Source organism: Patella vulgata, chromosome 6, assembly GCF_932274485.2.
Source record: "Patella vulgata chromosome 6, xgPatVulg1.2, whole genome shotgun sequence".
NCBI classification, from domain to species: domain Eukaryota; kingdom Metazoa; phylum Mollusca; class Gastropoda; family Patellidae; genus Patella; species Patella vulgata.
In genome coordinates, this window is record NC_065884.2 from 31,892,682 (window position 1) to 31,919,691 (window position 27,010).

Sequence of the window (27,010 nt, forward strand, 5' to 3'; positions counted from 1 at the left end):
TAAATAAAGCAAATATTGTATTATTCTAGTGTAAATCATGGTCGGCTGTGTTGGCCAAACATTTAAAAGATGGGGTACCCTGTACTAAATAATACGTTTAGGCTTAATTATATTCAAATAATTAAAGAATCAACCAGTCTGAGAGAGAATTTCGTGGGCGAACACTGAAAAAATCAAAATGAACATTGTCATATTAAACAGCAAAAAAAAACACACTAAAAAAAAAACGTCAGTACGATTTCAAAATCAAACAGGCATTTTAATCAAATCATCCTAGAAAACGACTTACTAAATGGATCAAAGCAATTTTTTTTAACAGTATGTTGACACATTAGTAGTGATTAATTCATCACAATTTCAAGACATTACGAGAAGGTTTCGAGTCTGTACACAGTCTATACATCAGTATCTGTGAATGGACCAGACGATTGATGAACGCCATAAACACCTGGAACCACACTCTCAGAAAAACCTGGCTCAATCCATCGGCTGTGTTTAGTCTCGGTACGAAGTTATTTAGTCTCCTCTGAATTTCATCCCAAAAATGTTCAATCGGGTTTAGTCCGGACTATAACGGCTGGCCAGTGCATAACGTTGACATCGTTCTGCTGTGGAAAGTCCCGAGTAACTCTGGCGGTGTGGGCACGGGAGTTGTCATGCTGGAAAACGTTGTTTTGATGACGTGCGAAAGTGGTATGACGTGGGGTCTGAAAGCTTGATCGATGTAGTGCACTGCTGTGATGCCGCCTCCTCTCCCTGGACCAAGATTTTGGAACACCACAGGATCCCAAAACCACTATGCTTGCCCCTCCCCCACATGAGTCTCGTTCCAGGACCCACTCTATGGTTCAGGCTGATTGCACCCCAAACCATTATGCTTGGACCTCCCCATGAGTCTCGTTCCACGACACCGTTCTGCTGTAGGAAGTCCCGAGTAACTCTGGCGGTGTGGGCACGAGCGTACTTATGCTGAAAAACTTTGTTTTGATGACGTGCGAAATGTGGACAAAATATAGACGTTCACGTCGATGGCGAGGGGTAAGGATCGGCACACGTGCAGCATGAGTTAAATGAAAATCATGGAGAACACAGATTACCATCTCAGAAATCAGGTTGCGTTTTTGAGGACATTTCCTGGCTTCAATTCTGTGTTTGGGAAGGAGCCTCGTTGCTCAGGTAAAGTTGGAGATGTGGTCACAATTAAACAATAAAAACATTTGGCAAGTTTTATGCAATGCGTCTATTCAGAGTAACATACCAACCTGGCGTTACTTTTGCTGCTTAGTATATATAAAGTAAATACATGTAGGCCATATATCAATAACAAATCGCGCATAACCAAACCAACTAGATACACAGAGCTTTTGTAAGTGAGGAAAAAAGACTAAAAAAGCAATTACTGTTTCATTCTAGCGTAAATCATAATCGGCTGTGTTGGCCAGACATGTAAAATATGTTAAAGAAATTGTAAGTGACCAAAATGAAGTAATCAACAAAACTGTGAGCTTGAAACAGTGGAAGTAATTTAAGGATTAAAAGAACTTATAATGCCACAGTTCAACATAGATTTTCTCATTGGTTTTAATTTTAATTCTTATCTCTTTGCTTGGTTTTAACTCGAAATGAAGCTATCTACTACAGATGAATTACCAAAACAACGTTTTGCTCAAAAGATTGTCTGATGTTTACAATGGAAATTTTGACGTACCAAATCTGGAAATAACATTCTAATAAACATAACTTCCCGCCTTACATTTCCACATAACTCTGTTATCTTTCAAAATCAAAATTGTGATTATTAACAAAAACCTGGTATAAAATATATTTAATTCCATATAATTATGGAGAATCTTAGGTGGTCTGTCTAGGATCATTGACACTTGAAAGGTACGAAATAATGTATGCCATTTTTTTTGTTTGCAAACCTTACCTTCAAATTTGTGAGTATCTGATTTGGTTTTATCAGACGCCTGTGATGATTTTAATTTAGATAATCCAAAATCTGTTATTTTGCAGTTCCATCTACTATCAATAACACATTTACTACTTTTCAAATTTCCGTGAAGTTTTATAGGACTACAGTGAATATAATCAAGGCCCTGGAAAACAGAGAAAATATCCATTCTCAATTGAACTGTATGTATGTAAAGAAATATAACGCAGTGCTATGCAATCTGATTCAGTAACCAAACGTTTGGTATTGAGTTTTACTTCCTGATTTTATCATCCACTGGGATTAATATCGCCGATTTTTTGAGTTTTTAATTGTTGTTTTAGGAAGCTAAGTACTTTCAGTTTAGACTGGGATAATCAGCTTAATGAAGACTTTGTATCAATCTGGAAGAACTTGTTACTAAAATTAGAAAACAAACATATCATTCAAATATTGTGATCTATCTGAAAACTTCATGTAGCCTCTATCATGGTCACAATGTGTTTGAAATAGAGGGCGTAAATCGGAAACGCAGACTAGATATAAGGTTCGGCATATATAACCCCAATGCTTCAAGTGGGCATAACTCCGGAACGGAAAGTCGCAGATCGCCGAATATCGATAGGGTTCATCCTCAAAGTCAAATTTAAGAAAAGGGTGCATAACTCTGGTACGGAAGACAGCGGAAACAACCCCGTTAAAGATTGTAGACTCTATCATGGTTGCTGTGTCCATTGGACGCAATGCCAAAGCCAACGTGCCCATATCAGTATGGGCACCCTATAAAGCCGGATGACATTGGTCCAGCGCCCACGACGAGATTGGCGGGCGCCCAACCAATGTCACATGGTTTTATGGGCGCCTCGCCAATCGTTGTTATATATGAGCCGTTCGCAAGACTAAAGTTACTCCACCATTTGGTATTCGCATAAAACCCCATTTGTCTGAGGCTGGTATCAGCCTTAACAGTATTATTGATACCCCTTTCTTTAGGAATCCATCGTGGTCTATATCTCCCCAAAAAGATCGATTTCGATCTTACGCAACATAAAAAGAGAGATACTAGCTCCATGGTGTTTCAGTCTGGCTTTCGAGAGCTAAGGTCTAAATATGGTGATTATGCTCCAAATGATACAGATAGTTCGAAAGATGATGATCGGGTAGCTTCGGCTACCGTAACACAATCTGAGACCATTTTTGTAAGCCTTCCACCTGCTGCTTTTATTTTTACAGCTGAGCTCAAGGCCATTATCCAGGCCTTGGAGTTCATCCAGTCCTCATCAGATTTAAAATACATCATCTTTTCCGAGTCTTCGTCCTCACTACAAGCAGCTTATAACAAACAGTTTGGACACCCATTGGTAGCAGATGTCTATCGTCTGCTACTATCTTACGAGTTAAACAGCAAAGACATCGTCTTTTGCTGGCTCCCCAGTCACGTTGATGAGATTTTGCTGCCAAAGCTGCTTTAGATCACTTTTTTTTAATTCCATATCAAGATTTTAGGTCCCCAATAAATCATCTCATCCGCTGGCAACGGTCATGGGATCTTGCAGGCACAAATGAACTTCTTCACATCAAGCCTCTCCTTGGGATTGGCCCAACTCCCATAGTACCAACAGGAGGGATGAAGTTATCTTAAAGCAAGAGCCTCAATCAGAATGTGAACACTGTCAAGTACCTTTAGACGGTTTTAATTGTAATAAACACACACACCCACACACACTGCAACAGGCGGTGATTACTCATCGTTATGCGCGTCCCATTAAATACTAGAAATGACAGGCAGTAAAAATAACCAAAATCGACTGTACTGTACTGTACTATACTGTACTGTTACTGTTTTAAAGAACAATATTATTGTATTTAAAAATAATTGAGCATAACTAACTCACCGTACATATATCAACTGCTATAGAAAACTGGAATATTGTGTCTATTTTCATATTATCATTTTCAAGCACATCCTACAAATATAAGGTAAAGGTTATACAGTTTATCTCTAGGTATTAGTGCACTGGTGAGTAATAGGTACCAAATATCAAACCACGGCTTAGTTCTTTTCTTGCGCACGTGAAATTTAAAGCATGTAGTTATTGGAGGTTATGCCGTTATAGTCCACCTTATAAAACACCCAATTTGCTATAGGGGTGTAACAAGTTCATTCAAAACAAAGTTACACTACCGTTGATTGTTCCTTTTACTGTATAGGTAGCCCTTCGTATGTCCTGCGTGTCGTAAAGGGCGACTAAAAGAATCCCTGTAATGGGGCAACGTGGTTGCCGAGCGTTGCGACCCGTGTTGGTGGAGAGTGGACTCCTGGTAATTGAGTGGGGATTTGGCTTGCGAGTCCTTTCTCTGCAACACTATTACTATGGTCCATGGTTCACCTAGACGGGGGGGGGGGGGGTCCGTGTGGTTCACTCTGATCAATCGGCTTTGGTCGTTTTTAGCTCTGTAGAAACTACGTTTTTCCAATTTCATTGCTTTGTTCCTTTTTTTGTTTTTCACTCAGCAGAATTACCTTTGTGTCCTAAGTACATTCTACAAACCCGCGGCTTGGGTTAATCGAGTCGACTAAGTATTTATACTTAGTGGCTTGAGTATACCCCTCGTCGAGCCCTAGGGCAATCCACTGGTAATCCGTGCTAGTCCTCCCCATGGTAGGCAGGGTAGTAACCTGGGGGACGACGAGGGGTAAATTTAAAAAAAAAATTAATGAATTACCCAATCCCCCCCCCACACACACACAAACACGTCTGAATAGAGGACGTTTCAAATTTATTTACGAATAATAATAATAAAAAGTCACTTTGGCCGAGGTTTCTCTTAATTGAGAGTCTCTCTCGAGACCTATCGAAAGTGTCACCTTTTTTGATAACCAAGAGCATAACTGGCCTGGCCGGCGAGCCCAAAGCTACCAAAAAAACTATAAAAAAAACCGGAACACTCTGAAAGGGCTAATCCCGATATTTATTGGAGAATAAAATTACTTAATTTTGTGTTAAAATCGGAACACTCTGAAAGGGCTAATCCCGATATTTATTGGAGAATAAAATTACTTAATTTTGTGTTAAAATCCCTTAAAATCCTCTCGCTAAGGGCCGAGCAACTAACTCAATATTTGTGATAAGTTTTCAAACAACTTAAACCCGTCAGTCTTCATATGGAAATGGAGACCGGTGTCCCAAGCTGTATTAGGCGGTGTCTGGATAAAACCAGACTTTTATTTTATAAAAATAATGTGTAGGTGAAATTTATCTTTCGTTATCAAGTAGAGCACATGGGTCATTCACTATATAGACCTCTCAAGGAACGGGAATCGATTATCAGGTCACCAACGAAAAAACTGCCCCGAAATCTTAAAAGAGTTACGTATCCGGATAAGCAGTTTTGACGTTCACGTCCAACGGTTAAATATTTTTAGCTGGAATTTTGAGAGAAGGTAAATACACCATTCCTCTATATTTTGGCGCTTAAATTTCATACGTACCCCGACTTTTATTCTTGAGACTCTCTTGAAATCGGGATAGTCCCTTAGAACAGCATGCTACCATGCTTCTTAAATAATTATCTTTGGCAGACATTCCTATTAAGGTGTCTCCCCATAGGTCTCTAAATTCTAGTAGAGGTGTAATACGTTGTCGGGACCTTGGAGACAGCAGTGAGGAGGAACTTGCAGAATACCTTACTTCTCAAGGTGTACAAAACGTCAAAAGAATTACAATCTGATTAAAACACAGATCTATATTTCGTTTCGTCTTTTATACTTTCCATGGCGGCCTACACTACATGAAGATCTGACCGGTTGTTGCGATAGGTCACGTCAGAGGTCATACGAGCGGCAAGTGAGCCTATGACGTCAGACATTTGATTAACCAATCAGAATTAGTGTTACTAGTGGATTATCAAAGCTCGACGTAACAGACTGTTTCATTGGCTAATACCTCACACTATTTAGAACACGTCAATAACAACTCTTCCAGATCCTACTGTAGTAAAGACAAGTAAAACGAAATTTTGAACTGTAAAAGCGAAACAAAATAGGATGTGTGTTTTAATCAGATTGAAAGAATTAGTGTTCGTCGAGGAGATAAGGTGATTCCAACAAGCACCTACAAGCACTTTCAATCGTCCCGGCGTACCAAAGACTCTCAAGGCAGGTTATTTAAACATACCTGTGGATTCATACATTTCCAATCCTCTTCGTTGCTATAAGTGCCAAAAGTTTGGACACAGCAAAACTCATGATGGCCACGAGAGGGGTACCTGCCAGGCTGAGTTTTGTTGCATAAATTGTAAGGGGGAGCACTTTGCTTATTCTCGTGAATGTCCAGTACGGCAAAAAGAGAAAAGAATCCAACAGGTCATGTCTGAAAGAAAAGTACCTTATTTCGATGCTCAAAAGCAGGTAGATTTAACTGCACTTTTTTCCATTGCACCACAGGGGAAAACATTTTCAAGTGCAGTTAAATTTTCCACCAAATCCATTTCTATTCAGACAGACTTAACCTGGCCAGATAAGATGGTGCGGGGTAGTCATCAGTGTCGAGGAAAGCAGGCAGTAAGCATTTTACTACAGTTTTATTCTGGACAAGGATTACGTAAGGTAGAACTCACAATTTGAATTGTTTAGTTTGATTTATAAAGGTTCGTAAGGTGTTGAATAGTAAATGATTAATATCTAGAGGAGCATTTTCAATTCAAAAGAGCACTACTTTGCTGTTTTGATATTTTGGATCAAGTGTATCCAGTGTTTTAGATCGTGGGTCGGTATATAGTGGACAATGAAAAAAGTAATGATCATAGTTTTCAACTGATTTACCACAGACACATTGGATTATTTGATATATGCATCATGACTTTGTGGTGGTTTAGTTCACTTTTACAATGCCTCAGTTTGCATTGAATTATTTCGAAAAATCTGTCACCAAAGTGAAATATGTCCTTAGAAGGAGATGAATATTTTGATTTGATATGGACTCCGTATTCAGAATATCAGTTTCAAGGTTGTTCCAGAGTGAGATTGAGGAGGGAAAACATGAGCTTTGGTAATAGTTAGTTCTACACCTAAAGTTTTTACTTTTAAGCAGATTAAAACAAAGACTTTGATGAAATCAGATCAAAATAAAGGGAAGTTAATGGGAACATTCCCAATGCTTCCACTCGGAATGGCAAGGAGTCTCTTCCCTAAAACCACGCTAAAGCTGCAACTCCTGGTCCTACTGGGTCAGAATCACAGCCTAAGTGTATTCCACCCTCACAGGAACAAGTGGTTCTTAGCAGAAAGGGAAGACAACTGCGTGAAAGGGGTAAAAGGGTTCACAAGACCCTATTACCCATTTCAGCAAATTTGGTGTTGAACTGATGGACGGTATTACCGTAGCGGGTGTTCATATGAACCCGCCGGTAAGCCGCCAAAATTAAATTATCCTGACAATGGAATTCAATGGAATTGTCGTGGTTTAAAACCAAATTTTAATGAAGTCCAATTATTAATTCAAAAGCACAATCCTTTACAATAACTTTTTTACGGAATTCTGACACTTTGTCTTTTGGACATTTTGTTGGTTACCATCATCATTCAGTTCGTGATGGTAGAGCTCATGGGGGTGTTTCTATTATTCTTAACGGCGATATCCCTCTAAGTCAAGTCACCCTCAACTCACCTTTACAGACAGTTGCAGTTAGGGTGACTTTGCATAATCCTATAACACTCTGCTCTGAATATCTTCCACCAAGTTTATATCTTAATCCCAGAGATCTTGATGACTTTGTTGCGCAACTTCCTCTCCCGTTAATACGGGAGATGTCAATGGTCATCATTCACTCTGGGGTAGTCCAGATGATAACAACAGATGTAAACAAATAGCGGACCTCATTAACCGTAATAATTTGTGTTTATTAATTGATGACTCGCCTACTTATCTACAGCTTATTTTTCTTCCCTCGATCTCACCATTTGCTCCTCGGTCTTGTTTCAGGATTTTACATGAAGAGTAAATGAAGATCTGTGTGGTAGTGACCACTTTCCTATCTTGATTGATAATAGCGGTCCCTCTCCGGTCGAAAGAACCCAGGGGTGCAAGTTGCATAAGGCTGATTGGGCTCTATTTGAATCTTTTTGTCTCTTCTCTCTTGATACAGATGAGCCCATGGCCTTATTCACTCCAATTCTACAAGATGTAGCTTCGCAGGCGATTCCAAAAACCACGACTGAACCAAAATATTTCAATAAACCATGGTATAATGACGATTGCAAATCCGCTCTGAAAGAGCGTGATCATATCCTTAGACGATTAAAAAGCCATCCTTCCATGGAGAATATTGCGGCATACCAAATAGTCCGGCGAACCATACGTCAAGTAAAGAAATCTTCATGGCAAGGGTGTGACTCGAGAATCTATTCTCGTACCACATCAAAGTCGGTGTGGGATAGGATTCGTAGGATTAAAGGTAAAAATAGTGCATTGTCAGTTAATTATGAAAATGTTGGCAATGCCACCGTAACAACATTTACTGATATTGCCAATTCTCTGGCCAGTACATTTTCATTCAATCCATCATCTAATTTCTCCTCTGTGATTCCTTTCGAGTTATTAAACAACAACAACAGGAGAAAGGGCGGCTTAATTTCAAGTCCCGCAATGATGAATGCTACAATGATACTTTTTCCATTGCAGAGCTTCGGGACTGGCTAAAGTGGGCTCCGGACAATGCAACTGGTCCAGATGAAATACACTACCAGATTTTAAAACATTTACCTTTCCCAACACACCTAATCTTACTGGGTCTTTTCAACCGGATTTTCAACCGATTTTCGCCATTTTTTTTATGTAAGATGGGTATCCCCTTCAAACCCCACTGCCACAATTTTAGATCAATCGAACCATTTTTTAGAGTGTAGAAAAATATTTGAAATTTTTTTAAGACCGAAAAAAGCCAAAAAAAAACCCCATCATTTTTACGCCACTTTTCAATTATGGCTTACAACTAAACTACGGCGAGTAGATTAATGAAACTTTATAGGGTCGCAGATATGGTTAGTAAGTATACATTAAGAAAGTTTGGTGGACTTTCATTGAGCGGTCTTTGGTATAGAGACTTAGTGCTGTAAGGTACCAAAATAGCTCAATTTAGGTATGTAATTTTATTTTATATATATCTCACCCACTACGGGTTTAAGTATTTTTTGGAATACTGACTGAAAAAGCAATTGGGTGGCACTCGACCCGTTTAGTAGTAAAGAATTTCCATTTTGGTCCAAAAATAACGATTTTCAACAAAAATGACGAAACATAAAACGCTTTATTTACATACTGCAAAGTGTAACATGGCACTGGAAACCAAATTAACGTGGGTTTCAGTTCAATTAAGAGCAAGCCATAATAGAAATAGAAATAAACAAGTAAATATAAGCGCATTATATACGTTCACCAAAAAATTCACGTTTAAAAAATCTAATCACGAAAACTGAGCTCACAATTACACCGTTAAAATTTTGAGAAGCTTAATTTACTGTAAATGCCAAAAGAGCTGTTCTTGGTAAATACAATTAATCTCTCTAGACTATTTTTCAATATTTTATTAATTCGACAATATAATCTCATGATCTAGCAGAAGGATCATGAATTTTTTAACAGCAAATCGTAAAAAACTAAATAGCTTAGCAGTCATGTACATCTATCTATACATGACAAACGAATCAAGCGATATTTCAAAAAGACAAAAAACAAATAGTATATGAGAGTAAGGTCACTGTTGTAGCATACTCCCCACAGTTTTTCGTTTGATTAGACCTAATCCCATTCAACACTGCCGTAATGAAAGCAAATTTCTGTTCCAAATTATGACTGGTCAATAGTCCGATTAACAACCAATACCTAACTGCGTAACAATATAATTCGAGTTTAAACGGAGCTCCAAATATGTTTACATAACGTTACGTCATGATTCACGAAATTTATTACGCCCAATTAATCAGTGCATAGCACTAGCAGAATATTGTTGAAAAAAATAATTGCGCGATAAACAAGGTTATCAAAACTGCTACAATGTAAACAATACTGCTTGGAGACGAACAATACTTTCACCGTTGTTAATACCTTAAATCACTGTCCAAAGTTTTAGGGAAGACCCCAGATTAAACGAAAGGTTGTACTTAGGAGCGATTTAATTGAACGGGGAGAATAGATACGTACTCCCCTAAAAACATAAGTATTAGAAGTCAATCCAGCAATGGCCAGAGCGGTATTTCTCGGGCTATTGCTTCAGGAATATGCTATTGTAGTTTCTTTCGGATAACTGGCTACTAAACCGCATTTTATTTGTGCAAAAGACGGGGGAAATGTACAGCTGATTTATATAGCACATGTACAGAGGCATGTCCAATGCGCATACAATTAAATTAATTTAATTAATCCTGATAACAAAATAGGTTTTAAGTCATGGTGTAAAACAAGAAAGGGTTTAATCATGATTTAATGATCTCTGGAAGATTGTTCCGCAGTTAAGGCGCATTCACTGAGCACGACGAGCAACACAACTGATGAAGGTGTGTTCGGCCGGAGGTTACAAGAGGGAACTTGTATTTGCATAAGGTTAGATAAGTATATTTGAGCTCAGCCATTCACACACTGATACGTCAAAGACAGACTTTTGAAGATGATTCTTTCGTGAATTGGCAGCCAATGGAGTGATTTCAGAACAGGAGTAATATGAGAGTATTTGATGATCTGGTAAGAATTCGACCTGCGGTATTTTGTACATGTTGATTTTTTTTTAATATTGGCACTAGATGTTTCTACTAACAGGCTGTTACAGTAGTCACTCCTTGAGAATATCAAAGAACATAGAAGTGTAGCAGCTGCTTCCTGGCTAATAATGTGTCTTATATGGCCAATGTTCCTGGATCGAAGATAACAGTTTCGACAAATTTCACTAATGTCACTGACCATGCTCAAATTGGACCCTAAGTGGACACCTAACTTCTTCACAGTGTCTCGTGGTACAAATATTGCATCTCGTACAACCATATCATTTGAACTTGTATTTTTCAGATGTGTATTTGGACCACATATAATACATTTTGATTTAATTAATTCAATTAAATTTAATTTTAACATATTTCTTGTCATCCTATCTTTAATCTTAGAACTAGTATTATGCTTTAATGTCATGTGTACAATTAGGGGATGGAACAGTTTTTGAAAGGGAATAATTTGCGATCAGCTGTATATCATCTGCATAGTTGTCCTAAATTCTTAGTATACATTACAGAAAAGACAGGCCCAAGGACTGATCCTTGTGGAACTCCCGAATCATCTGGACCGGCCCAACACAGGGTTGCTGGGGCATTATCTGGCCTAATAATCCAGGCAATGAATGATTTTATTGGAAAAATGAAGTCAAAAATGAAGTTATTTTCTTCAAGTTCGACCATCAAATTTAATATGAAAGAAATCCGTGCCAGTCATTTTGTCAAAACCAAGTAGTAGTCCTCAACTTCCATTATTAATAGAATTGTCCTCAGCCCCGCAGTGGGTGAGATATAGCATCATGAAATTTATATGTTTTAGCATATAGCAAAAGCTACGTCTCAAAATAAATCCCTCATAGCCTCAAATGGTTTCGGAAAAATTTAAAAGTCATATATATTGAAGTAGTAGACAAGATTATTCATAATTAAAAATAATAAAAATCAATAGGCAATTTATGGGAAACATTTGGAATTAGGAAATTTTTTTATTAAAAAAATGACGGGTTTTTTTACTCTAAAATGGCCATAGCTGGTTCTCCGTAACTACAAGGTTGGTGACCCTCATATTTCTTGTGGGGTATACGGGGTACCAAATGACCAAATTTATTAATTTTATTAACTGTGATATTGTTTTTATTGATGCATATAATGTTTTTCTGTGATATAATTTAGCCTGTATCATAATGTTCACAATAAGTTTGGCGCAATATAGACCGGTTGGAGCTGACGTGCCATAAAACCATATTTCATTTCATTGAAACCATTTACCAAAATATAGATGACCCTAATAATTAGAAATACAAGCACCACAATCTTTTTTTTGGGGGGTGGGGGGTAATCATTTACTTCATATTGTTTTTTAATCTCTGTAAATGGCTTCATCGTTGACTCTTATATATTCACTCAAGTTTACTAAAATGTCATTGTGCTTGATAACGATAAAAGGATACTCGTCGAAACGTTGTGCCTATCGCTAAATGCCACTTAAAGATTATTAGCTAAATCTAATTGGACAATCCTAGCTTCTGTTGTTTGTTCTGTTGAAATACTGTGATACAATTTATGCCACAATGAGTAAGCTCATCGAGTTACAAACATGTCTTTTCGGAGCTCTTATCATGCATCGCCTTCAAAAGATTTAATAAATTTGAACGGAAACAGAAATAACTGAGTGATTTGTAAGCGAAAAGTTCCGAATTTCGAGAAATAATACCCTTACAATAGACGTACCTGCAAACTGCCTTTATTACAGTATTCCCAAACGGCACATATATGTAACGATTCTGGACACACTCCTATAAATCCGGTTAGATTATTATGTTTGACGGCCAGTAGCTGCAACAAAAAACATTCATTGAGTACAAAGAAAGAAATAAGAAAGCTACCAATAATAAAATCGCAAAATAAAAATTGTAATAAATGTGCAAAAAATAGGAAAATAAAATGTAATCTCTGATATACAATAACACCGATGTTGTAAAAGTTGAATTATATACAGTATCTGACTTTTATGACTTATAGTAACAAAGGACAAATAACAATTGGTTAATGTATTATTACCTGCCTCATATTCTCTAAGAATACTCTGTCTACTTTTATTTTGGTTTTTCGTATTTCCTGTATAGCTACAATATTTTCTCGGAATCTAGCTACTGTGGTAAAATATTGAGGGCACATGGTAATAGATTCAACTGCATCCACTTCCAAGAGTTTTTGTAGTTTGGCTGACGGCGAGTTAGGAAACTTACCAACAAAACTATCACCACATTCACTATTTGCACCGTTACTGGTGGCCACAGTTGTCTGTATCATAACAATAAATGAATACAAATAAAGATTTTAAATATGACAATGATGCTGCGTTCGATTTATGTCGTATTTTCGAAAATAAGTACTTATGGTTGGACTTGAGTACTACGTGGCATGCTTATCACTATTTGTGTGGTCTAATGGCGCTTTCTACAGAAGACACAGCGTATTGTGACTGACAACCAATCATGCATATAGTTAATTTCGACCTTCTTTCAATGATAAACACAACGCATACATTGAATGTTCATATTATGATTAATTTAAAAGGAACGAGTTAAACAAATTTCCATGGCTTTATATAATACAATATATATGACAGTACCACAACGTAATTAGTACCAGATTAATTCACACTGGAAATCATTTTAAAGGTCGTTTGACTATCATATCAATGAATGAATAACAAAATGATAAAGCAACAAGAAATTCCATGGTGACCTAGAAGAAAAATCCTGATTTCAAGAACTCTAAGTCAAGGCTGGAATAACTTTCTATCTTTTAACATGCCGCGTATGTAAAATGATAGCCCGCACAGCAGCTTTGTCTCGAAAATATAAATAGCCACGGATGGCTACTTATTCGACGCTAAATTATTTAATAATGAACTTTTATGCCGCCAAGAAATCTAATTTCTATCATCTTCACAATTTTTTCCTAGAACGTTAAAATAATAGGGTCCATTATCTCCCATTCCAGTGCTTGTCACCCAATTTGAAAATCAATAGGATTCATCCACTCACTGAAAGGTCGTGGAATGCAGAGAACCGATAGGTTTCATCCTCACATTACTCAAATGATTTTCACCAAATTTGATAAAGATGGCCACGCGAATACGCCCACACAGTAGCTTTACTTCAACTGCACCTATCCAAAAGGAGAACTTGGATGTTGAGCTAATTTGATAAGGACTTAAGATCCAAGAAAAAATCTATTCTCTAGGGTTTATCTTCACGGCACCATTGCTTCCATCTAAATTTGAAAAACAATTCTGTTAAAACCTATAGCTAGCCTCTATCGCGTTTACACGATTTTCGGAAAAGGGTGATAGCTTAGGGACGGAAGACTGTGGATTATGAATATCGATATGGATCGATGATCCCAAATGCTTCAAACCAAATATGAAAAAAAAAGATCCATTACAAACTATAGCCTTTATTGCGCTCACAAGTTCCTGTTTGAACTAGTGGGCATAACACCGGTTTTCGAAAAGGGGGATAACTCATGGACGGAACACTCCGGATTATAAAGATCGATAGGGATCGATGCCCTATAGCCTTTATCGCGCTCACAAGTTTTCTTTGGGGAAAATGGGCATAGCATGGGAACGGAAGTCGTGGAACGCTGAATATCAAAAGGGTTAACCCTCTCATGTTCCTTACAAAAAGGGGGATAACTCCGTAAAATAGGGTTCCTCCTTTCATGACCAAGATGCTTCACATCAAATTTTAAAAAAAGAATTCGTCAAAACGGACGGACCGACGGACAGAGTGACGATAAAGTATACAAATTGTGAGCTCTAAAGGGACCACACACTAAAAACGTTACTTTCCATACACTCAGGGACCATAATCCAGGAAATTACCGTTCGCACCGAGATCATCTAGATATAAACATCCATTTTCAGTTTCGTCTAGAGGGCCGACAAGAGAAGCGGCCATTTTGTCCCTGTCTGGCAGTTTCGGTCCGACATTTAGTAAATTCGGCGCTATTGCAAATTTCGCACCTCTACCAGTTCCCGTGGTCGTAGAGACTTGAAATTTGCAGGGGGTGTTCAATGGGACTAGCCATGATCTCACACCAAATGTTAGTCGAATCGATCAATAACTTTTTATTTTACCGACTTTTTATCTTCAGTCGAGATGCGAGTTTATCCGTTCGACGCCATTTTCTTTGTTGACTATTTCGACTCTAAGACGGATTCCGACACATTGCGCTTCCTGCCTAACGCTGCAGTTCGTAATAATAATAATAATTTTCGTATATTTTAACTTTTACGCTAAGCCACCATTTTTTATAGACGACTAAATTTGACGACTACTAGTTGGATTGGCATTTCCGTGTGAATATCGGTGTGACCTTGACGCTGACCCTGACTTCAGATTTCCACTCGAGATCGGGACCTTTGCGCTTATATGTGCTACGCCCCTATTTCTTGCTGTGTATTCGATGTTAAAGAACACATAATATGGACAAAAAATGTTTTCGGTACGTGTAGCCAATAGTTACTATATCCACTTTACGACAAGCGTACAACAATCTGATTAAAATTAATCCGGCTGTTTACGTTTAAGTATCCGACACGCCAAAACGCTTTTCAATTTTTCAATTACGACCTTAATCTGGTTGATTGGCTGGTGACGTCACAGGCGCTACACATCGTGTATACATTATCTATACACAATATATCACTATCTGTACAATATATCACTAACTGTACAACATATCACTGTATATACACATCACGGTCCAATTACCATGTGACTGGCCTAATCATAATCACCGAATTATCGTCTTGCATTGTTATAGATTAGATATTTTGTGATTGGAGTATTTTAGAGTGAATTTAAAATGCTTTATCATGCCGTAGATCCATTTAAGCGTCCTTTGTTTAAATAGGCCTCGTGACAAATGAAGAAGACCCAAGCAATTAGCGCATTTACCGGTAATTTGGATAATACTTGATTTCCCAAACTATTCTCTATAAGCACAGAAATACAAATGGTGCCAGTCATTTGTCGATATATTCATTATTAGCAATATATAATTATAATAACCATTTCTATACACAACGAACAACTTATATCATAACTCACAGCGAATATGTAATTTTCTAATGACTATGCATAACAATAGATCGCCCTCATTTCGCAGCCAATCAACGCTGGGAATCTTATTACCGTGTACGGTTCCGTGCATACTACGAGCATAGTAACTGAGGTTAAATTTTGCCGCGAAAATTGCATGGATTCATGGACATGAATATCAAATACACGTGATCATCGTGGCTGAAGTTCCTGATGCCGTTTAGTGAGTGATTAAAGTGTCAATGTAATTGTAAAATACTTTTTTTTATAAAGAAGTTAAACGATGTTAGACAATAACCTAATCCTATCACAAATAATTATCTATCGAATAATTTATATTCAGATTTCGTATCAAGTCCATTAAATGTTGTCTAAACGCCAATCAACAAATAATACGAGTCTACTTTATTACAAAAACATCCGTGAACAAAGCTTATTCATTATTTGGTAAAAAAATAATTATAAACAACTGATGAGTAATGTACGATTCAACGATTAGTTGTGGTGTGGAGAAATGTTTGCAGCAAATATGCCCTTGATAAACGACGATTGGGTCAAAGTAGTGGGTCAAGGTCATGTTACAGAAAATTGTACTCAAACTTTTCAAAGGCAGTTTTGGGACATTTGACCTTGACTTACGACCTTCACCCCGTAACCATCATCTTGGCTTGGACCATCGACGTTTACCTTGGTCCTGTCACACACTACTTGGTCATAAAACGGTCAAACGCAGAGGGTCCGTGTGCGAAAGGAAAGCTATGGGCGTGGTCAATATGAAATGTCGGGGTGACCTCCAGTAAACAACGCTAACCAACCGTGACCTCTATTTTGAACGTGACTTCAAACTTCCCATCGATCTCGTGACTTTTGCGTTTATGCTTGCCATGGCCCTATATCTTGCTGTATTATCATATCAAGGTCAATGTTCGGCGTGAAAGGAGAGACGGCGCCCTTCAGAAAAGATAACTGGGTCAAAGTCTTGGTCCAAGGTCATGTTACAGGAAACTGAACTCAAACTTTTCAAAGGCAGTTATTGGACATTTGACCTTCACTTACGACCTTCACCCCGTATCCACTTTAAAAAGCCATCATCTTGGCTTGGACCATCAACGTTTACCTCTGTCCTGTCACACACTGCTTGGTCAGAAAACGGTCAAACACAGAGGGCCTGTGTTCGAAAGGAAGACAACGGGCAGGTCGTGGTGACATCCGGTTATCAACGCTAACCAACCGCGACCAGAACTTTGACCTTGACTCCAACCTTCCCATCGATATCGGTGCCTTTGCGTTTATGCGCTCCATGGCCATATTTCTTGCCGTATTATCAAGGTTCAAGGTTAATGTTGGAGGTGAAAGCAGAGACGACGCCCTTCGGAAAAGAAAACTGGGTCCAAGTCGTGGGTCAACTTTTCAAAGGCAATTTTGGGACATTTGACCTTGACTTACGACCTTCACCCCGTAACCATTTTAAAAGACCATCATCTTGGCTTGAACCATCGACGTTTACCTTGGTCCTGTCACGCTTGGCCAGAAAACGGTCAAACGCCGAGGGTCCGTGTTCGAGAGGAAGGTTATGGGCGTGGTCAAGAAGGGTTGTGGTGACCTCCATCAATCAACGCTAACCAACCGTGACCTCGATTTTGACATTGATTCCAAACTTCCCATCGATCTCGGGACTTTTGCGTTTATGCGCGCCATAACCTTATTTCTTGCTGTATTATCAAGGTTAATGTTCGAGCTGAAAGCAGAGACAACGCCCTTCAGAAAATATAACTTGGTCAAAGTCGTGGGTCAAGGTTATATTACGGAAAACTGAACTCGAACTATTCAAAGGCATTTGAAATTCACTTAGGACCTTCACTCTGTACCGTTTTAAAAGGCCATAATCTTGGCTTGGACCGTGATAGGTTTTCTCTGAAGATTTTCTTATGGTCAAATCGGTTTCTATCAAGAGAGGGTGTCGAGTTTCTGTTGTTTGTTATTTCGATAAAAAGTAAAAATATAAACTGACGATCTTTATTATTATTCAGTATATTCCCGTCCACAATGCGAATATTTAATACAAAATAATTGACCCTTGTGCAATTTGCATGCATGTTTGAACCCAAATACAAGGAGTATTTATTACCACTTTCTTTTCCTTGTATGGAATGGGGTGATAAATATATATTCATGTTCAAGAAAATTTTGAGATTTAGTTTCAGATTAAGATCCCATGGTTTGCATGACAAAGGATCTGTGCTTGAGTAATAAAACACATAGCATATATTGTGAAGTTGTAAAAATTTTAATAAGAAGCACAAAATTAAAATAACAATGATACAGAGAAATCCCAATCATATAAAGGCAAATATTCAATCTCCAAAATAGTTAATTATTAAAACATAGTTAAAATTTTAAAATATCAATTTTAAGCCAAACAAGATAGATCAGTTGATCGTGTACGGTGTAACTACTAATCACTAAAACAACAGCTAATCACGATAACAGTATGTTTATTAATGACAAATCTCTATTGGTTAGGGTGTATTCATTTGGTATACGTAATACTTTTTCCTGAACTTATCACACCGCCGGAAGTAGATATAGCTTCGTTGTTAATGCAAACAACAGTTTTGGTCATTTGAAATGGTTACGGACTGAAGGTCGTAAGCCAAGGTCAGATGTTCAAAAACTGACATTGAAAAGTTCGAGTTGCCTGCTTTAAACCCGGGACATTAACCTCATACATACAACAAGAAATAGGGGCGTGGCACATACAAGCGGAAAGGTCCCGATCTCGAGTGGAAATCTGAAGTCAGGGTCAGCGTCAAGGTCACATCGATATTCACACGTAAAGGCCAACCCAACTAGTCATCGCCAAATAGTCGTTTATAAAAAATGGTGGCTTAGCGCAAAAGTTAAAATATAAGAAAATTATTATTATTATTACGAACTGCAGCGTTAGGCAGGAAGCGCAGTGTGTCGGAATCTGTCTTAGTGTCTTGTTATTCGAGTCTAAGTAGTCAACAAAGAAAATGACGACGAACGGATATACTCGTATCTTGTCTGAAGATAAAAAGTCGGTAAAATAAAAAGTTATAGATCGATTCGACTGAAATTTGGTGTGCGATCATGGCTAGTGTCCTTGAACTACCCCTGCAAATTTCAAGTCTCTACGACCACGGGAACTGGTAGATATGCGAAAGTGCAATAGCGCCGGAAATTCGAACCCAGCCGTAACGAGACTTGCTTGCAAGACTGAAGGCTTTCACCGTAGCCATGTGTTACACGGTTACCAGATGCAAGACAAAGATTATCCCCACACACACCACAAAATAACAACACATGCACAACTTAGATATTGACATGTTCTTTGCATGCGCATTACGAAAGTGAAAAATATAGTTGAGCAATTCACAACATAATAATCTTAGATCGGTAGAATTAGACAGACGCCGGCAATCCAAATATGTAATACCAAACTCCAAATTCCAAGAAGTAACAAATTTAGTAAATTTTCAAATTTAAAAAAAAAATATAAGAGAACGGCATGGTAGGGTGACCCACCATAAATAAATATCTCCATATATCTCGACAATTACGCCACAATACTTATATATATGCCAAGCCTCAAATCAGTTCCACACAATTATAGTCACTAAATAAACGATCATGTTGTACTTAATAAGCTATGGCCATTAATCACGTATAAATAATAGACTGAAAACTGGTTCCAAGAGTCGTCCATAACATCCAGACACTTTTGAGTAAAAGATAGGTTACGTGCCCTTGTTTTTAAATTAGTCTCGCTTAACCAGTCTATCGACCATTCTACGTCTGATTGACAGGTCGGGATAATCAAGACTACTTTTTTACGAAACATAACAGAAAGCTAGAACAAGAAATTGAATTTAGAAATAAGCACGTTAGGTAGCTCAACAATCGTTTTAAGAAGCTTGTAAAAGTAAAATGAAACTACTGCTAGTATCATGTTCTTGCCTAACCTGAGTGTTTCAGAGATATTATTTGTACTAAACCAAAAGATGCCGCTTTTAACGGTACAGTTAATGATAAAGCGATTTAAAAAATGAAACGAACGTAATTTCTAAATCTGCTGTAATAACCAAGAAGCTTAATTTTACTGCTATTCAAAATCGTCAACAATAAATTTTTTACGGCTGTAATAGTTGATAGATTTGTAAAGAATTGCACGTGCCATGGCTATTTATAGTATCATACTGTCAGAAAGTTGGTCTCGGCACGGCGAATGTGCACGCTTCAGTGGTAGTCTCGAACTATCAGCGGTGGACTGTATTTCTGTGAGTACATGGGCCACCCTAGGCATGGTATCTCAATTCGATCGTTATAGCAACCGCGGTATCCCAGGCTGTACAGAAATATAACTTTTTCTTATTTGTATATCTGGTATCATCAGAATGTAAGCCTGTCAGGTTTCTGGTGGTGGGTGTGGTATTCCACGCCCTAAATGCCATGATCCCTATCTAGGCTAGATTAGTTCAAAAGTGTACCACACGAAAATCTTACTGCAGTGTACCGTACATCTTCAGGTATTACAAAAACACTCTGACAGACATTTCTAGTGGTGGGGTACCCCTGACAGAGCTATGTAACTGCCTGACATTTGTAGTGGTGGAGTATCCCTGTAATAATAAAGGCACAGAGCCAGACCAGGTATCAAGTCAAACCGCGACGCCGATGCATTCTATCGGGGTCCAGTTCCCTGGCCGCTTGGCTACATTATAAATGCCTTATTCACAATTGAAGGAAAGGGTCACTAGTCTAAGCAATATATGTATAAATTTCAAGCAGTTTGGATGACAACTTTTGTCGCTAGTGAAAAAAGGCTGATAACTCTAAAAGCCATTTAATTGTTGAAATTTTATACGATTCTTCGTTTTACTAATCTGAACAATGCATATAAAATTTCAAGCTATATCGTCCACAAGAACATTAACTCTAGAAAATTCTAATGTTGTTGAAAATAGTTTCACTAATTTAAATAACATACATACATTTGAAAATAATCGGATGATAAATGTAGTCTTTAACGTGTTCACAAGAAATGTAAATAACCGACCGATGGACGGTGCCAGCAGGGGTGACGGCAATTTAGGACGACGTTTCAATGTGGGTGTACACAAAATGGTAATAGACCTTACGTACGAGAAATGAGCGACTTCGTTTACTAAAATCAAAATCCAGATCTTTATAAGCTATCTTCCATACCATCTTATTTATATCACGTTCTCGCTTCCACCACCTATCAAATACGAATAGTAAGTACAATATTTACATATCAATACATATAAAGGTATGCCCGTTGGATGATACAGATGGAATGGGAAGAATCGGACTGTTCTACCGATTGTGAGTATTCCAAAGATTTAAGAGAGGGTGAGTTAGACATATACCTGATTGTATTTGACCGTGTGTATAAGGGAAAGAAAAGGGGATCACGGTGGCTAAGTGGGTAAGGCGCTGGCTCGCTAGCCTGGCGGTCGGGTGTTCGATCCCTGCATTGGCCGAGAAAGTTCATCCAGATTTTCAGGGTTCTCCCTTGTCAGTGATGCAGGACGGATGGCCTGACAAGGACAGCTGTCTAGTCGTTCGGATGGGACGAAAAACCGAGGTCTCGTGTACACGTTGGCGTGCACGTAAAAGATCCCTTGACAGTTGGAATTCGATATAAGAGTAGGCCGTAGTGCCGCTGTCCGGGCAAAATGTCCCTCATAGCACACTGTATGGCGTATGCTCGTCTTCATTAGTCCAGTTCGGAGCAGAACAGTAGGACGTTAAACACCATCTCATTTCATTTCATTTATAAGGGGAAGAATATCATCGGGTTGGAATAGCTTTTGGTATTTGTACACCTAAGGGAAGTAGCCGTCACTCTTAGGAGGAATATCCAAGCTCATTATATTCAGCGGGACCAATTCTTACAGAAACCACCTTCATACCGAGGTCCGTTCGAATTTCTACCGAATTGTACCCATTAAATTTAAGTAAATAACCAGAAAATGCCCGATGACGGCCATCTTGAATATTTTAATTTCCCCAAGGCTGCCAAGGTGGCATCATCCGGATTCTGAAACTACACACATTGAAAATATATACTGAGCGCCATTGAAAACACATCACTTAGTTTTTCGTATAACAAAATGATCCTGTAAACATATCTTATTTATTTTGCTTCTTATTGTGAACAATATTCAAATGGGAACACATCAATAACAACACATTTGTACACTTATGAATGTTTAATCTGTAATCAAGGGTACAAAGTCAGAGGGGTCAAAACCAAAAGTACGACACAGATGTCAGTAGCGCGTGTGTCCTCCACGGGCCATCATCACGGACGGTAGGCTACAGCATTAACGCGACCCCTGCAAATGTGTAGGGCGGTCCGGTGATGAAATGTGAAGCCTCCCCACACCATTACACTTCCCTCCACCCCATCGATCCGTTTCGAAGACGCAGCAGTCTGAAAGACGTTCCCCAAGACGTCTCCACGCACGTTGACGGCCATCAGCGTGATAAAGATGAAAGCGACTCTCATCACTGAAGAGCACACTTTGCCAGTCTACTCTTCTCCATGTCTGGTGTCCTTGAGCCCATATCAAACGCCGCTGACGGTGATGATCCCTGAGGATAGCTCCAACATAAGGTCGTCGTGCACTGTGTCCCACTTCTCTTAGACGACGTCTTACGGTGTTGTCACTTACTGGTCCTTGTCTTCCGACGACTGCTGCACCTGTTCGAGTCGCTGGGCGGAATCTGTCACGCAGATGAGTGACCCGGATGTAGCGGTCTTGAGACTGGGTTGTAACGCGTTGTGGACCAGGACGTTGACAGTCACGTGTTGATCCAGTAACTCGAACACGTTCCACCAACCTTACAATAGTGGACTGATGACAATTGGAGTGTCTGGCAATAGCACGTGTAGACATGCCAGCCCTGGACATTCCCATGGCTTCATTCCGACTTCTCTAGCTCGATTCCTTCACACGTTCAAGAACTAATTACGACAGATTGACGTTTCACAGTTCATGTACTGCACATTAAGTTGAAAACATGCTTTTAAAGGGGTCACACACAATGCTGAACGTGAATATTGGGGTTTTCATGTGCAATTTTTTTTTTTTTTTTTGCACACGGGCCGATATTTTTTGTGTTTGGGGGCATTGTCTGAAACAATAGTCCATAGTATTGCATAATATTATACATACAAAACCACCTAGTAATAAAATATTTGAGAAAAAAAGTGATGCGTTTTCTATGGCGCTCAGTATATATTACACCCAAAACCTATATTTCCATATATTTCACACTTTTTTAGCGAACTTTTGATAAGTCACCATTTTGAATTTGGTCCGCTAGCGGAAGTAGCCTGCAATTTTAGGAGGAATCCCCAAGCTCATTGGATTCAGCGGGTCGAATTCTTGTAGAAACCATCTTTAAACCGAAGTCCGAGAGAATCTGTCACATATTTTACCCCATTGAATAACCAGAAAATGCCTTATGGCGGCCATCTTGAATATTTTTATTTCCCCAAATCTACACATACTGAAGATATATAATCCATCAAAAACATTAGGTGGACTATATTTACAGGTTTGTCGACCTGTTACCGGACTAGTAAGTGCAGGGGACCACACTTATACACGTAAACTAACCGAAATGTGGTCATTCCATGTCAAGTGGGCCAAATTCTCAGAAAGTTGTGAAACGACCCTTTCAGAAAATTATGAAAAAAATATATGTAATAGTACATACAGACATATAAAACTACTAAGTTATATGACTCTAGCATTAATATTCACTGACATATGACCATTTGAATCCCGGTACCCTTTCGCAGGTTTTCAAACTACTATTATATGACTCTATTTTTGTGATCTGATTTTATTCCTTCTAGTCAGTCTATATTCTTGAAAGTTTCATATTTTTTCATGGAAGGCTCCTCCTATACATGGTTAGCGTTTGAAAAAGAGTGATTTTTTGCTATTCTCCTGAGAGTCGATTTTCAAAGCTACTTTTTAATAATGTTTGTTCAAATAATACAGAGAGAGAGAGAGAGAGAGAGATGGAGTTTAACGGCCACTCGACACAAACTAGGTCATTTCGGGACTAACATATGGTTTAATTTTATTTACATAATTCGCTTGCGCGTAGGGGTCTTTAGCAGTGGGAGGAAATCGGAGGACCCGGAGAAAACCCACGAGGTTGGACAGGCGACCCTACTCCTTGTCACGTACAACCGGGGATTCGAAACCACGCCAGTCGACTCAATGACAGACTTTATGATACAGCGCGCGCACGCTAACCATTCAGCCATCAAACCCCCCTCAAATAATACAATACCCATTGATAAATTATACGTGTGATAAGTAACAACTTCTAATATATTGTACTAAAATGTCTACATGTCGATTTTCAAAGCTAAAATTTACAGGAAAGCGACAAAGATATGGTTTTTAATAATGTCTGTTCAAACAATACCCATTGATAGATTATACATGTGATAAGTAACAACTTCTAATATATTGTAGTAAAATGTCTACATTTTTTTTTTTTTTTTTTTTTTTTTTTTGCACAAGTATCAGATTTTGGAGCTTAGGGCACTCCGTACACAATTGACAGTACTTGTTTTGCATACTGAATTCTTAATCTATATAATATTCTCTAACAGACCCTTACAAACCCCATAATTTTAAGAATATTGTCTAACTAGAAGATATTGTCTAACTATTCAAAAGGCCATATCTCAGTCAATATTAATGCTAGAGTCATATAACCTTGCAGGTTTACAGAAATTTGTATACACTATAACATATATTTTTTTCATAATATTCTGAGGGATCACTTTACAAGCACTTGTCCACTTGACATGGAATGACCCATGTAATCATTTCAAAACCGGTTTAAAACAATTTAGAAGACATTCATTTAAATTATTCTTGCCACCATGGAAAGTGTGAATGGGTAGAAAGGTAGTTGTTGTTGTTGGTGGTTGTTGGTGGGGGGGGGGGGGCACCCATTCAAAAACACCTAGTTTAAATTTTCAAATGGGAATATTTTCAATTTGAAAGATCCATATAAAATTAAGCTTCTTAAACATTGTCTTGGACCAATTGCAATTCTTTTGTTTTCTGTACTATCAGCTATGTAATAATTATGGAATTTTAAGAATATGAATCTTTACCCTACCTAAAGAAGAGAAAAAATCCAAAAATAGAACCAATCATGACGACAACTAATACGGTCACAATAACAAGGAGTGAATTATCTGAAAATATATTTAAAAAAAGTTGTACTTAAAACTGGATTAATTATTGGTATAGTTATATTATGTTGGATTTTTTTAAAAAACAAAAAAAACAATTACAATTTAAGATACATAAAATTGGCGACGAGAATTCAAAGGAATACAGACGCCATACTTAATATATACTTTCTATACAGCATGCACCGTTTTCTTATGTTTAGATAAAACATTACCGATATGGAATTAATGCAGACTTAAATACATATTCTATAAAACTGCACCAAAAGCATCAATTGAATGTCATCCTATAAGCTAAACATCACATTTTCCTAATTCCAATATAGAGTCGCCATTTTAAAACGTGGCTTGTAGTAACCAGGCATGATCGGTAACTACCGTAAACAGGTCGATATATAAGAAATAAACACCGAGACATTGCTGTACATTATTAATTGTCCCATTATCGATTTCCAGCTTAAATAAATGGGGTTGTCTCCCGTGTTATAGGACTGGCATTTGTGGTGTCAAAAGTGGTGTTACATGAAGTATTGTTCACGTAAAGTAACAAATGAAATGAAATGAAATGAGGTTGAACGTCCTACTTTCCTGCACCGACTGGTCAAATGAAGATGAGCATATGCCATGCAGTGTACTATGGGGGAAATTTTGTCCGGAAAGCGGGGCTACGGCCTACTCTTATATGGAATTGCAACAGCCAAGGGTTCTGTTACGTGCACACCAATGTGTACACGGGATCTCGGTTTTTCGTCCCATTCTAACGTCCTGCGCCAATGACCCAGAGTTACACGAGATTGTTAATAGTGTGCAAAGGCATAGTTATAAACATACAAAGAGTTGTAAGAAAAACAAAACAAAGTTTCATATGTCTTTCAATAGATAATTATGATATAAATACCCCAGAACAAAATGAAGATGAAAATGGAGACAATACATGTAACAATGATTAAATGACCCAGAACACAGCAAAAAGTCTACTAGGAGCATTATGGAAAGCATTATCAGATGAAGAGAAAAATTATACTTCTATTGATGAAATATACGATGATCTTGGTATGACACAGGAATTATTTCAGAAAGCTTGTGAGGTGTCATCAAAGAGAAATAATGTTATATTAAAACGAACTCCGAAAGATGTATGGATAAATCCTTATAATCCAAATTTGTTGAGAGCTTGGGATGTAAACATCGATATACATTATGTATTTGATGCCTATTCTTGTATAGTTTATATAGTTTCATATATATCGAAATCGGAAGTGAAATGGATTTGGTTTTATCAGATGCGCAAGAAGAGGCTAAAGACGGAAATTTGACAGCAAAAGAAAGTTTAAAGAAAATATCAAGTACATATCGGCATTGTATCAAATTTCTGCACAAGAAAGTGCTTATAGAATATGTAATTTAAGGTTACGAGAATCATCTCGTAAGGTTCAGTTTATTCAAACTGGTGAAAATAATGTAAGACTTAAAGTACCTTTAAAAGTTCTACAGAGTAAATCAAAAGAAGGAGCTTTGAGTGATGAAAATTTGTTTATGACCAGGGCACTGTTTCACAAAAACTTAAATCTCCTTAATATCGTCTTAAACTAAAATTCCATCCTAAGTTAAGATAGATGCGTTTCACAAAACGATTTTAAGCATTTTAAATAAAATCCACTAAAATAAAATTGTAAGTTAAAATTCTATCTTAACTTAAAATAGTGGCGTTTCACAAAGCTATTTGAGGGGAAAATTTTAACTAAAAACAATTTTAACTTAGGACAGCCGTCACCCTCTCCTAACTTAAAATCACGACATTAACAAACATTGATTAGAGCTACCCTGTGGGATCTATTGCGACATATGGATATAGTTGGAATAATGATAATATTGCCAATGGCCCGGGTTGTATAATTTAAACATACTATCATTAA

At 37.9% G+C, this 27,010-nt stretch overlaps 1 protein-coding gene across 1 annotated transcript in view; it reads right to left on the reverse strand.

Moving 5' to 3' along the window:
- The window catches only part of LOC126825377 (atrial natriuretic peptide receptor 2), a 41,006-nt gene extending 15,558 nt beyond the window's left edge, over nucleotides 1-25,448 (reverse strand). The window contains exons 1-7 of the mRNA XM_050554979.2: nucleotides 25,310-25,448; nucleotides 25,019-25,097; nucleotides 20,975-21,071; nucleotides 12,753-12,995; nucleotides 12,423-12,527; nucleotides 3,829-3,900; nucleotides 1,931-2,099 (exon numbers count right to left, since the gene is read on the reverse strand). Coding sequence (XP_050410936.1) covers nucleotides 1,931-2,099; nucleotides 3,829-3,900; nucleotides 12,423-12,527; nucleotides 12,753-12,995; nucleotides 20,975-21,071; nucleotides 25,019-25,056 — 724 coding nt within the window. The 5' untranslated portion in view covers nucleotides 25,057-25,097; nucleotides 25,310-25,448. The remainder of the gene's footprint in view (nucleotides 1-1,930; nucleotides 2,100-3,828; nucleotides 3,901-12,422; nucleotides 12,528-12,752; nucleotides 12,996-20,974; nucleotides 21,072-25,018; nucleotides 25,098-25,309) is intronic.
- Between the last annotated feature and the right edge of the window lie 1,562 nt (nucleotides 25,449-27,010).